Here is a 13,494-nt window from a genome sequence, read left to right as displayed (position 1 = left end):
CAGAAAGGGGAATGTTTTGATTGGTTACATTTTCCTACAACTGTTTCCCATGTTACGCCTGATTCTGGCAATCAGTATTTTCTACTGCTGCAGGATTACAGTGTTAAGAAATTAGAAAATCGACAGGAAATTAATGAGATAAAAGAAGGAGGACTATCCATTAACCTCCAGAAGCTCTGTGCGTGCGTGCATGTGTGGATTGCCTGCGTGTGTGTGCATGTGTGTGTGTGTGTGTATGTGTCTCTGGATTGCCTGCCTGTGTGTGTGTGTGTGTGTGTGTGTGTGTGTGTGTGTGTATGTGTCTCTGGATTGCCTGCCTGTGTGTGTGTGTGTGTGAGTGTGTGTGTGTGTGTGTGTGTGTGTGTGTGTGTGTGTGTGTGTGTGTGTGTGTGTGTGTGTGTGTGTGTGTCTCTGGATTGCCTGCCTGCCTGTGTGTGTGTGTGTGTGTGTGTGGTTTGCCTGCATGTGTATGCCCCACAGGTGTCTTATTAAAATTTAATCACAGCATTCCCTGTGCCATTCATCTTGCAAGCCCGATTGCAAGGCAATTATTTTTAGCAGTTATCTTTGAAGCTGCTTCAGGAACTCTTGACTAAGTTTGTGTGTCTAAAAGACAGTTAGGACACTGGACTAGACTCTTAGGTGAATATTCAGTGTCCTAATGTGGACATGCGTGTGCATCAGCAGTCTGTGCCGGAGGCAGGTGGAGTTCTGCAGGAGATGAGTGGAGGTGATGTCAACTGTGAAGAGAGGCTGGTCTCTGGAGGTGATGTCATCCAGGCCCAGCAGGGAGATCTGGTACGTTCTCCTTACAGTCTGAGCTCAGAAGACCAGCCCGTCTACAGGCCTTTACATGCACCAGTACAGGCTCAGACCTTCACTTCTCCATGTTTTGTTTGTTTATGTTTGTTTGTTTGTGTGTGTGTATGGGGGGGTGACACTGTGTTGACATTGTATTGTGAATGAAATGGCAGTGCTGGTCTTATTAAAAGACGACATCAAGAATCGCATCCCCTGCTGATATGTGACATGCTTCTTCCTTCTGGTGCGACCACACTGCCCCCTACAGTTCAATGGGCAGAACTGTTGAGCTTAGTTAGGGTTCACCATTGCCCTCTACTGTTAAGACACTTTTACACTTTGTGTGTTAGTGATTGATTAGAAATACTGCTTCCTAATTAAAGTGCTGTAAGGAGCCACTGCAACCAACAACAACAATAATAATAGTAATAATAGAATATGTGATTTTTTTTTCTCTGATCAAACTGACTGGCACTTGTGTGTTTTAGTTTCAGAGGGAGATCGGGTTCAAGGAAGCCAGAGAGAACGGCTCCCCTGTAAGTGTACACACCCCACCCACCCCACACACAGCCCACACAGCCCACCCACCCCACACCCAGCCCCCACACACCACACCCAGCCCACACACACCCCACCCACCCCACACAAACCCCAAACAGCCCACACACACCACACACACCCCAAACAGCCCACACACACCCCACCCACCTTACACACACCACACACACCCCAAACAGCCCAGACACACCCCACATTTGGGTTTGGTGTATTTGGGTTTGCATGGTGGGTATTTAAGCTCCTTTAAGTACATGCACCATACAAACAGAAAGTCCAAACACACCTCACAAAACCCAAAAACGCACCACACAAAGCCAAAACACACACCAGCTAAAACACAAACACACACAAACACACCAATTGAAAGTGTTACGAAGATCCCAAGACACCCAAAACCCAAAACACACCACACAACGTTCAAACACACGTTGCACATAGCTCAAACCCAAATATGCACCCTACGAAGCCCAAACACACACCACACAACGTTCAAACACACGTTGCACATAGCTCAAACCCAAATATGCACCCTACGAAGCCCAAACACACACCACACAAAACCCACACACCACACAAAACCCAAACACACCACACAAAGGCCAAACACACTCAACTCCAAAGACCAAATGTACTACACAAAGCCAGACCCAGACATTCTAGCAAAAACTCGTTTACTGTTTATTGCTTTAGCAAATTCTTTATCCTGTTCAGCCATCTTCCTGGCCGTTCTGTTCCAGTACTGTGTAGCAGCAGCCATGTCAGGACAGCCCCTGTGCTTAACTAAGATGTAAACAGTGCCTGCTGTCTGGCTCCTTCCAGGTGAAGACAGGTGCTGCGGGCAGGGCCTCCGTCGTCTCCCCCCTCACCATCACCAGTGAAAACGTTACCTCAGCAACTACAACTCAAGTCACCAAGGTAACATCGGTTGGTAACAAGTATGAATTGGAAGTACTCTTAAAAGCTGGGGTTTTCCTCCAGTGGGACATGCCCTGCTGGTGATGTGTCAGTGAGATTTTTAGATTAAACACTCGTGTGAAAATATTTGAACAGCAGTGACACCGTTCCATCTGTTCCAGAATTTCTTCTGTGGTAAAATGTTTTTTTTTTTGTAGTGCAGGGTGCATTTTCTAACATGATTCCAGTGTTCACACTGTCAGATTAGATAGGGGTACCATCAAGTCTGTCGGTACGTACAGTATATTTATAAACATTCTGGTCCGTTTCCTCTGCAGACAGTTAAAGGGGGATACTCAGAAACCAGGATCGAGAAGAGGATCATCATCACTGGAGATGACGCTGTGGACCAGCATCAGGTAAAAACAAAACTCAGCCTGGAGTGAAACTGTGGTGTTTGTGTGGAGTTTTTGTAGGATCTCGTCCCCATTGCACTGGTCACATGTCACTTTCCCTGCAGGCTCTGGCAATCGCAATACAGGAGGCCAAACAGCAGCATCCCGACATGCTTGTTACGAAAGCAGTGGTCGTCAGGGAAACAGAGTCTTCCTCCGAGGAGAAACACAGGACGTCTGAGGTGCGTCTCAAACTCAGCTGCGGCGCCCGTAACGGACCATCTGCGTGAATCTGAGCTTTAAAGGAAGTGAAGTCATGCCAGCCTCTTACTACACTGTATCTTCCTAGCACATGGATTTCTGCAGAGGATTGTTAGATGAATCTGTAATCCTGAGTTTATACCAGCATTTGGAATGTTGTTTGTGTTTTAAATCCCTTCTGTGTCAACTAGCCACAGATTTAGCCGAATATAGTTCAGGTCTGTAGTAATAGACTGTTGCTTCTGTCAGAGGTCATTTAGCATTAGTGACTTCACCTTGCATGCTGACTCAATGTTATGTGTGTGTGTGTGTGTGTGTGTGTGTGTGTGTGTGTGTGTGTGTGTGTGTGTGTGTGTACAGTCCTGATTGCAGATGGACATCGTAAATCAGAGTGAGGAGAGAAGTCTGACCTTCAGTGGCCCCTCCTTCCACCCAGCTGAGAGAATAACCTCTACTGAACAGTGTATACGACACACACCAGTCCTGCATCCCGCCAGCCCATTCAGTCATCACGTGCAGTCTGAGAGACCCCCCCCCAAGCCCAGCGTGACCCTTCACACTGTGTCACACACAGCAGACCAGTCACTAACCCCCCCTCCCAAAAAAAAGTGTTCACTCTGTACCTGCCATCGAAAATACACTCACACGTTGCCTAGCTAACGCTACTCACATTGCCACTAGCGTCGCCATCATTGTGTTCGACATCGTTACGATCAAACAATCGTAATGGTGATAAAGTTTAAGGCTCCCCGTTTAGCCTGTTAACTGTGGATCTCAGCAACTCCGGAGCGCAGGCTCTGGAAGTGGTTGACTGTGCAGGACCTCGCGTGTTTCTCACAGCTCTCTGCCCAAGAATCGATTGAGGTTTTCTCACGGTTTGTCCGTTCCGAGAGCGTGACGGTTCGCCTCATAACTCTACCTGCTCGTGTGTTGGCCGTGTTTAGAGGTGCTGAGGGTCATGGTGAAGGTTCCACAACCCCCAATCCTGCTTCCTGTATGACTGTGGACGATGGGTGGAGGAGAAGAGCAGGTGGCAGACAGCCCAGGCAGGAGAGGGGAGGCAGGTGGAGGCAGGTGGAGGCAGATGGAGGCAGACAGCTTCTCCCTTAACCCTGGCACAAGAGGCCATTTTCCTGCTTTATGTCACCTGTGTGACAAATGTAGTCAACTGCTCTCTTTGTAGCTTTGTAAAGGTTTTTAAAATGATAGTTAACAAAAGTCAAGTGTTTGCCTGTTAATTACAATTAAGTATATTTATCGACTATTACATATGCATGATTGGAATAGCTGGTGAGGAGCAGTAAACACATAGAGCATCAATGCATCAAGTGTTTCATGAGTTATGTTGAACCGACAGCATCAGTTTAGGAATTTACCAGAGAACGTCTCATTCTATTAACCAACAGTAATGTGGACACCTTTTCTAAGTGGATTATATCAGTTCAGTTTCCACTACACATACTGAGATGTGAATTGCGTCTGTGCATCGTGCATAGCAAGAGCTTCAAGGTTGCTGTTTTCTTTCTTTAATTGCTTCTTGAGAATTAATAGAGGCCTGTTTAGTCTCCACGTTTACCCTCTCATTCCCACTAACACTCTCCTCCAGTGAGTCAATATATTGCAGGCCACATAAACCATTTATATTGGTTACAAGACGGTTTATAAAAAAATTATGTATGTTTTATCTACGAATGTTTCCATATAAGAATGTGTTTGTATTACTTGTTTGTTTTGAGCTATATTTTAAGTTATGCTCTATGGGTTCAATACAAATAACGTATTTATAATTATTTTAATTGTGGATGTGATGTTTGGGGTTTTCCTTCTCCCAGTACTCTCCCTGTTTTGATCTCATGTTGACTACGCCTGGTTTCATGGTGTGAGGGTCAGACAGCAGCTAACCTTTTCAGATAAAGCTGCCTTACAGTCTGATAGCTTACAACCCAGCCCTGTCTCTACAGATGCTGTGTGTACTCACACACTGCTCCAAACAGTCAAGATTACATATTAAATATGTTATATAAAATTGCTGTCCAATACAGACGCTATCAAATGCTATGGTCTCTATGCATTGTTTAAAACTAGCCCACCTAAGAAACAATGCATAGAGACAATGGAATGTTTCTACTGAAATACACTTCGGTCAACACACATCTGAGAGGTACACAGTAAAACCACTAGTGTTGGTACATTTGTTACAGAGACTTCGAAGCTTGTGTCGCTGATGCGAAGCACACCGATTCATCACAGAGTACTGAAGGTAATTAAAGTCACTCTTACCATGTGACCATTTGACTAAAGACGTCCAAAGTGTCAGACTTTACTGAAACACTGGATGGGGCTGGGACTGTTTCACAGTTACATAAGTTAGAACAGGTTTGAAATGTGGAAAATATGAAAACAAAAGGGGGAAGAAATGTTTAAGTCTCCAAGTAGTAGCCTATAGTTTGCAACTTTTTATGTATTATATTTCGCATAAAAAGGGACACAATTATTTTAAACTCACTACTGCCGAAATTCAGTGACTAACTATCAATATGGATCATCAAATCTATATGAAACGATGGAGTTTTGTATAGTTTGAAGTGCAGTGCATTTTTGAATCTATGGCTGCTATAATTTCTGAAAACCACCAGGTGTCACTATTTTGTTATTGGCTTTCGGTGCTTCAATGCAATTAATCTTGTATTAGAACAATCAGAAGAAGCCCCAATCACTTCACAAGGCATTGTCTGCCCATCGCTAAAAACACAATTATGGTTTTTAATAGCTGAGCTACTTACATTTCTTTCTTTCTGTAGCCATTGCGCTGTACTTTCTTATTATAGTTCACTCCAACCCTCTATGGGACGGGAAGACCTTTTGGGTGTGTCTGATCTGCTGTTCAAGTTGTATCTGTGAAAAAAACTCTATTAGATAATCATTTCTTCTTTTTTTAGTCTGTCATCACTGGAGTCTCTGATTACTATTAAAGCTTTTGGTTGTTGATTATTTTTGTGTAGAAATGTTAAAATGCAAGATTCCACAGTCTTGCACTGAAAACATGCTGGATGAAAAATATTTTCCTTTAAAGCTATTATTTACTTGTTTTGGTGTGTTAAAGAAAAGAATGATCTGGTTGCATAAATGTAAGAATATTCATGATTTACTCTAAAGCAAAAATGGCAAATGTGCAATCTAGTTATAATATGTAAATGCAATTTACATGTAATGTGAATTACATGTACATGTAAATACCATCACAGAGACTCCACATGCAAGGACTGTTACAGTGCTAAACGGGAGGGACCGTCATACCAATACTGGGTGCCTTACTGTCAGACACTGCCACCTCAGGCAGTGGACCAATGGTGTTGCATGTGATCCACTAAAACAATGGCGATTTAAAGGACTGCGTTGCACTGGAATAAGGCTAAGTGCCTTGTATTTACTTGCACAGAGAGTTTCTTCCATTCTGCATCGTGGCTCATGACGCAAGTTGTGAAGGAAGGCGTTCGGGATTCCGTGGGAAGCTTCCGTGATGGTCGAGCGCGACCCCCTGTCCGCCGTCCTTGTATGTGTCTCCAGCGGTTAGGCCAGCCGAGCGGTGCCGGCGGCCCGGGCCAGCTACTGCTCCACGGGAGTGCGCCTCGGCTTCCGCTCCTAATACCGCGTACACGCTACGAAGCGCCAGTCTCCCCAACGCCACTGTCCTTCCCCTCCTCTCTTACTCTCTCATGGTTGCCTAGTGCCCGGTGGTGTTTCTTTTTGTTTGTTTGTTTTGGGTTTTTTGCTGTGTTTGCATTCGATCTAAATGAAATACATGAATATGTCAATAAATGTCTAAATCCATTGACAGTTGGATATACTTTTTTGCATTTGATTAACGTAAGCTTCATAATAGTACATTTGTGGTTTTAAAATTTGGGTGAATAATGAAATTTTAAAATGTGGTCGATGAAACAAATGTGCTAACATAAGACAAAGGAGCACAGAGTGCATTCTCAAAGAAACAGAACATTTTGCAGACAAAGACACTAACCCGTTTTTACTTTAGGCCATACTGTACTGTATGTGTTCAGCTTACAAGATGGCCACCAGATGGCAGCACGGAACCGCCTGAAACGAACCTAAAGCCAAAATTAAAACGTAATGTTGAGGATGTCATTACATATCCTGTCATAAACCAAATAACGACATATCAATAGAAACAACAGCAAAAACGAAACCAATATTGAATATTTTGTATGTTCACTGGAGCCTGCTGCGATTTGTCATTAAATCCCATGTGTCCTTGGCGATGTATGAGAGCCAGTGAGAAATACGAACCTGAACAGATTGCTGTAGATCGGAACCTATCCAGATTTAATTGAGAATCTCTAATTTTAGGCATTTCAATTAAGCTGCCGTGCCGTAGAAATGTGGACAAAAATGTCTCAGTAGAGGAGAGATTCAGTAGAGGAGAGACTTGAGTTTAATTTGAACTGGGTTTCAACCAGGATCCAGGTTTGTCATGCTAAAAATGTAAGTTTGGTGACTTAGGTATACTGCTGTGAAGCTAATGAACTCATAAAAAGATAGAAATAAAAATGTTCTTGTAGCAAGCAAAGGGCTAATTTGCAATGCAAATGATATTGATAATAATCATGTCACTTATCCTATAACATTAATATTGATTTACAGTGTATTTACATAATGCATTCTTTGTTGGTATTCAACAGCATGTTACCTGATATAGTGTAAAACTACATTAATCATCACATGCTTCACATCACAAATGCTTCAGTGCTAAAGCTGACACGGATTTGGCTGAATCAGCACTGCTGAGCTTTCTTAGCCTGGATCAGAACTCTCAGTCCAACAGAACTCTGTGTCTTCCTCTTCTGATGTGAACACTGATAAAGCAATTTTCCTGCATCATAAACAGTCCCCCCATTTAAGTGGAACTGCTTCCTCGTTCGCGTTTGCTGGGAAGTGGCACACCATGCTTCATATAATCCCCAACCTGTTGTGTCATCACCACACACTGTCACACAAACACACACACCCAAATCAGGATTCCCTGTTGTGAACCCAGGGATGCTTGATCTTGACTGCCAAGAAGCAAATAAATGCTGTTGCTGGTCAAAAGCTTGTAAGAGGGTGATTGACAGGCACCCTGAATGGTTTCCATGTGGCTTTATCAGCAGTAAGGTCAATCTTAGCATGTTCTTCCTCTGTTCTCAGAGTGCCATCTCCCTGTGTTCACCGTGCACAGTGTGATTTTGAAGTGAAATTCCCGTTCACCTTGCCCCAGTTCTTCTGCGTTTTTAGCCATGGCTTTCACACCTGGATCTTCTTGTGAGGAGCAGAACTCCAGTCAGCCAATCAGCAGTCAGATGGTAGTGGGTGTGGGGGATGGGGAGGTTCAAGATAATAATAGCAACAGTGTCGTCTTGGTAGAAGCCAATGCCAGTCAACAATGTAATCTATGGCTGTTAACTACATCTGTTGCCTGGCACCGACTATCTTAGGGGGCTTTTCCTCTGCATTAGTACTCTGTATCTGTCACTCTCCATTCTGGTTTTCCCAAGGAAAGTTCTGCAGGGAGGTAGAGCTGGGGGGGGGGGGGGGGGGGTGCTTTAGCATCTCCGCAGCCCCACATCCCCATTGGACGCTCTCCAGCCCTGCCGCCTCTCGAACTTCACCCGCCTCCTCAGAGAAATCAAGCCAGCAGTGGGGCGGGGAGGTGTGGAACTGATTAGTCTCACTTATCCATCCTGGATCTCAGAAGATTGCAGGGGCGGCTGGCCACTGGGGGGAAGGGGGGGGGGGGGGGGGGGGCTTTGGTCTGATCGGGCTGATCTGCATGAGAGCCTGGCCAAGCATTTGTCAAGAGGGATTTCCCAGCAGCCCCTGTTAGGGAGCACACGAGAAGATCATTAATATAGACCCTGGTGCTCCAGCGGACCTGCTCCTGTGTAGAGTTGTGAGACATTATGCTACACATTTTGTTTCACACTTTACGGCCAGATACTCACCAGTGCAACCTCAACATGTTAGATGAAGCTGCTGGCGTCTCGTTTGTTTGCTGGCACCTGGGGCTGCATTTCACCTGCCATATGATTCTGTCTGGTGCATTACAGAATGCTGAGCCCCAGCACACAATATACATCTCTCTCCAGTCCAATCATTTGAGTAATCGCAGGGCTGCTGCACACTTATGGCCCACCAAAGCAAAAGGAAACAAAGATTTAATTATCTGTAATTAACCTCAGCCCTCCATGTTCTTGAGTTATCATCTTTCTTTGACTCTATTTCATTCGCACTGTTCTGCAGAGACATTTTTTTTCCCTCTGCTTCAGGTTAAGGCTCATTTCTCCCGAAATCACTCGCCTTTTTGAGAGAGTAAAATTAATGACCATGGTACTGGCTGTAAAGAAAGTTCTCTTATAACTTTGTACATATGGCCTTCTGATTTTACAGCAAAAGGCAGGCAGTGCTGTTTAATACACAGTGTTGACCTTGTATTTTGGTGGTCAGCTCACAGCTTTTTTGGCAGCAGTAGACATGAAGCAGGGGTGGCAGGTTCAGCACCTTGGACAGCACCACACCACCATGGCAGCCACTTCTGTTTGCAATCTCTGCAGAGATGTGACATGTTTAGGGCTGTAAAGGAACACGCATGGTCACGCCTCTGCAATACACTCACCTGGAAGATGCTTGAAAAACTGCAGTAAAAAACCTGCATGTGTAAATATGAAAAATGTTTTTTTTTACTCTGACACAAGGGAGGAAGAAAGCAGGAGTACAAATACTACAGTAAAGAAGACTTACATATATACTTGCAGAGTATAGCATATTTATACTGATTGGGGCTTGCAGGAAATTAGGACCTGGATTCATAGTCAGATTTTGCATGGGTAGCTCTTGGTCATGGGTCCCTGGCTCTTACCACATCCCACAACCAAACCCTCATTTACTTTTCAGATAGCTCTCTGTTTGAAGTGTTTCTTGCCTGATTGATTATTGCTGAACCTGAAGAGGAATCAATGCTATGAATTGCCAGATGGCAATTCTGCCTCTGAAATATTTAAAAAGGTCAAAACACAACATACATCCCATCCTGACAGGCATTTTGAAGGCAATTTTTCTGATGTTTTCTGGTCTGTTTAGATTGTGTGTATACCTCCCAGTAGGTTCCAATACCCAGCACTTCATACATTCTCTTAGATGCATTTTGAAATGCTACAGACAACTATCAACAGGAGAACACAGTTTCCACAGAGTTCCCCTTACCGAATGCCCAGTTTGGAGCTCTGGTAAAAACCTCTTCATGAGGCTTGCTTGCTCTTACATCCAACCTCACTTTTTGCATGAACTCATTTCAAATAATGAATATGATCTGCCAGTTCTGTAACTTTGTCTTGGCTCACAGATAATGGCCTTCATCCTTAAGTACTCTTCAGTACTTCTCCTGAAGAGCTTCCTTTCTGCAAAGCAGCACTAAGGCAGCGGCCTATTTTACTGTAAGTTGAGTACTTTGAAATTATAGAGTAGCTTAATTTTCTCCACAGACAATATTTGCATTTGCCTTCTAGTGCAGCTATGGGTGTTGGGGGGGAGGGGTGTGATTTTCAAGCTGTATTACCTTTCCCATTAATTCAGAGCATCCTGAATGGTAAATGAATTATTCTGTTATAATTCAAAAAAGTTGATAATTTGTCCTGTGATGCAATTTGGTTCTGCAAAAATAGAATTGTTTTGTTTTAGAACAAGTGCAGAGCAGTCAAGGGCTGTATAAATTTCCATTACAGTTCCTCTTTCAGTACTTTTAATTTAATCAGATTGGATGGCTGGGAATTCTCAGAAAGCTTGGAAATCCAGGAGAAAGGTCCACCAGTGACGCTGTGTCAGACGGAGCCCTTCTGGTGCGTCCGCCTGACGGAAACAAACTGTCTCCAGCCGAGCTGACATGTGCTCGTAAATGTTTGCCAGCAGGTGCCTACAGGACCCTGTGTAACTGGGCCATGATCGTAAATCACCAGGAAAGCTAGAAATGTGTCTCCTTGAACTTGTCAGTACATCAACATTAATTTCCTATTAATATTCAGGGGCTCTGTTCTCATCAAAAAAGTCTCCCCACGAGACAAAAGGCTGTCTAAACATTTAGACTGCCAGGGAGCCCGTCCAAAAAGCTACAGTACAAAAATCCTCCTTCACATTCACTCTTTCTCTTTCTTTTTGGTTCTTGCGGATTCCTGCCCCACAGGCGATTTCAGGCTGATCGGCTCTATCGTGTGCTGCTGCAACTCAATTTGGAAGCCCTCAAAATCAATTATTTATTCAGTCATTACGTGTGACAGTTCATTGTGCCTAATGATGACTCTGTCTCTCTTGTTGTGGAGGCGTTTCAATACCAGCCTGACAACAAAGCCATCTAAGACTGAAAGGCTTAGTAACTCCAAACATTTCATATGGTGTATACAAAGGCTTTAAACATATAGACACTGACTATCTCAGTTTTGGAAAATGCTTTTTTTTTGTGTGAGAGGGGAATTTGCTTTACACTTTTTTAATTTCATTAATGTGTCTTGTGGTATTTAAAATCAGAGCAGTAGTATGGAGATTATGTGGATAGATGATTATTGAAGTGATCTCTTGTAGAGGACCATCTACACATTTCATTTGCAGAAAAAAAATTATCTAGACCAGTTCTTACACCCTTTAATAAATGTGCAGTGTGAGATATGGAGAAACAACAGAAGAAAATAATTAAATATTGAAAATATTGAAAGTGTAGATGTAACAACGGCAAGTTATGATATCAGCTTCACTGCTTACCTCCTGACGCCCCACAAATGGTGCGGTTCTGTTCAGCGGACACATCTGGTGGTGTCTGTGTATTCCCCACCTCTACAACATCATTCTTCCTCAGTCATGCGGCATCACTTGTGCACTAATGTGGAAAGGACAAAAGGGCAGTAAATTCAGTGAAATTGTGAAAAAGTTGAACTTATCATTTAAAGCCCTAATTAGTGTCTTTTATGGGCAGTATATGGTACCAGTCCATGGTACAGAATGATGGAATGAAAATTCAAGGAAAGATACTGTGGTGTCTAAGCCTATGTAATACTTTATGTAGTGATTAAGTTTAAATGTAAGTGTCTGAAATTAATTTCTCTTTCCTTATGAGTGAGCTATAGTCAGAGAAGAGGGGCAAGAGCATTGGTTTCATATGGTTCTGATGTACGTGAAAGGAGCCCTAGTCCAGGGGTCAAAGGTCTGGTGGGCCCTTTTCCTGTTTCTGTTCAGACTAAATATTGAGGTCCCTTCCTCTCCTACTCGTCTTTCTTTATCAATATGTATGGCATAATATGCAAATATGAGGGGTGCTAGTCTTCATGAACAACTAACATATAAAGGCGTGGAGATGTAAAGATTCACGCTGGCCGGAGACCTCTCCTAGGGCAAAACCTAGGGTGCTTGATTTGATGCTGTTTATGTACTAAACTTATTATTGACAATGTCAGTGTCAGCGGAGACATCTTCATTTATCCTCACAGCATTGCTACAGAAGAATACACTTTGAAAAAGCTCTATTTAGGAGAGAGAACAAATTCAGATCCGACCAGCTTCTCCTGGCTGTATCCAACATTAGAGTAGAAACAAGGATACGTTCCTGTGTGGCATTTCTATTGATAATGAAGAATTATTTTCTAAAGTAAAACATACAGTGAGGTCTGTTTATACTCAGCCATTTTATTTTAATGAATGAAATAATAAATTTTTATACTGTGCTTTCCAAGGAACCCAAGCTTGCTTTACACACACGTCTTATTAAAACACAGTGCGTTATTAATTACTTTTTATTTCACTTTACTGGAAGAAAGTGGTTGTGTTTTTAAAAAAGTGATATATAAATAAAACAATGTTGTTATTAGTCAAGTGTAGATTGAGGCGACAGTTGGTACAATGGCTAATAATTAGCACTGAAAAGCCATAAAAGCAGGGTGCACTTTAGTCTCGGCATGCTGCTCCGATGTTTACTAGAAGCCATTTCAAGGACAGCTGTGTGCTGCCAAATATAGATTTTAAACATCTGTTTCATTAGGAGTTGCACACTTCGTAAATATGACATGTTTCTACACCACTGCTACATTTCCTTCCCTTATGACACAAAGCTAACAGCAGGAATGATTTCAGCGGGAGGGCACAGTTACAGTTGCTCCTCTAAGACGACACACAGCATGTGATGGTTCTAAAAGACCAGTCAACCTGCGCCAACAGTTCTGAGAGACCATTCGGAGTATGTTAACAGATTCACAAGACTTTCCTTTTTTGTCCTGAATTGAGCTCCAGATGTGATTAACTAAAGCCCAAACCAAAACATTTACCATTCTTGAGTGATCGGTTTGTGTTCAGGCCCTTAACAGTTAAAAAAAAAGCTGTGTGGAGTCAAGCATAAAATTAGATACATTCACTGAAATTGTGCCCGTTATGGTTCCAGTGCACGTTTCCTCTGTATTGTAATGTTCTAGATGGGGATGTCAATACCCAGACAAGTGCAGATTTACCTTCCTTTTTGGATGTATCACAGACCATTCAAAATCTTTTCATTGAGATG

The 13,494-nt window shown here is 43.0% G+C and overlaps 1 protein-coding gene across 6 annotated transcripts in view; it reads left to right on the top strand.

The window, feature by feature from the left end:
* The window catches only part of LOC143516331 (uncharacterized), a 65,000-nt gene extending 58,254 nt beyond the window's left edge, over positions 1-6,746 (top strand). For 5 of the 6 annotated variants that reach the window (XM_077007910.1, XM_077007905.1, XM_077007887.1 and 2 more), the window contains 6 exons: positions 685-798; positions 1,290-1,337; positions 2,179-2,274; positions 2,592-2,672; positions 2,774-2,890; positions 3,270-6,746. In XM_077007910.1, coding sequence (XP_076864025.1) covers positions 685-798; positions 1,290-1,337; positions 2,179-2,274; positions 2,592-2,672; positions 2,774-2,890; positions 3,270-3,275 — 462 coding nt within the window. In that variant the 3' untranslated portion in view covers positions 3,276-6,746. The remainder of the gene's footprint in view (positions 1-684; positions 799-1,289; positions 1,338-2,178; positions 2,275-2,591; positions 2,673-2,773; positions 2,891-3,269) is intronic. The other variant, XM_077007893.1, reaches the window with a different exon arrangement.
* Positions 6,747-13,494: the final 6,748 nt, after the last annotated feature.

Source organism: Brachyhypopomus gauderio, chromosome 1 (genome assembly GCF_052324685.1).
Source record: "Brachyhypopomus gauderio isolate BG-103 chromosome 1, BGAUD_0.2, whole genome shotgun sequence".
NCBI classification, from domain to species: domain Eukaryota; kingdom Metazoa; phylum Chordata; class Actinopteri; order Gymnotiformes; family Hypopomidae; genus Brachyhypopomus; species Brachyhypopomus gauderio.
This window is presented reverse-complemented; position numbering and strand designations above follow the sequence as displayed.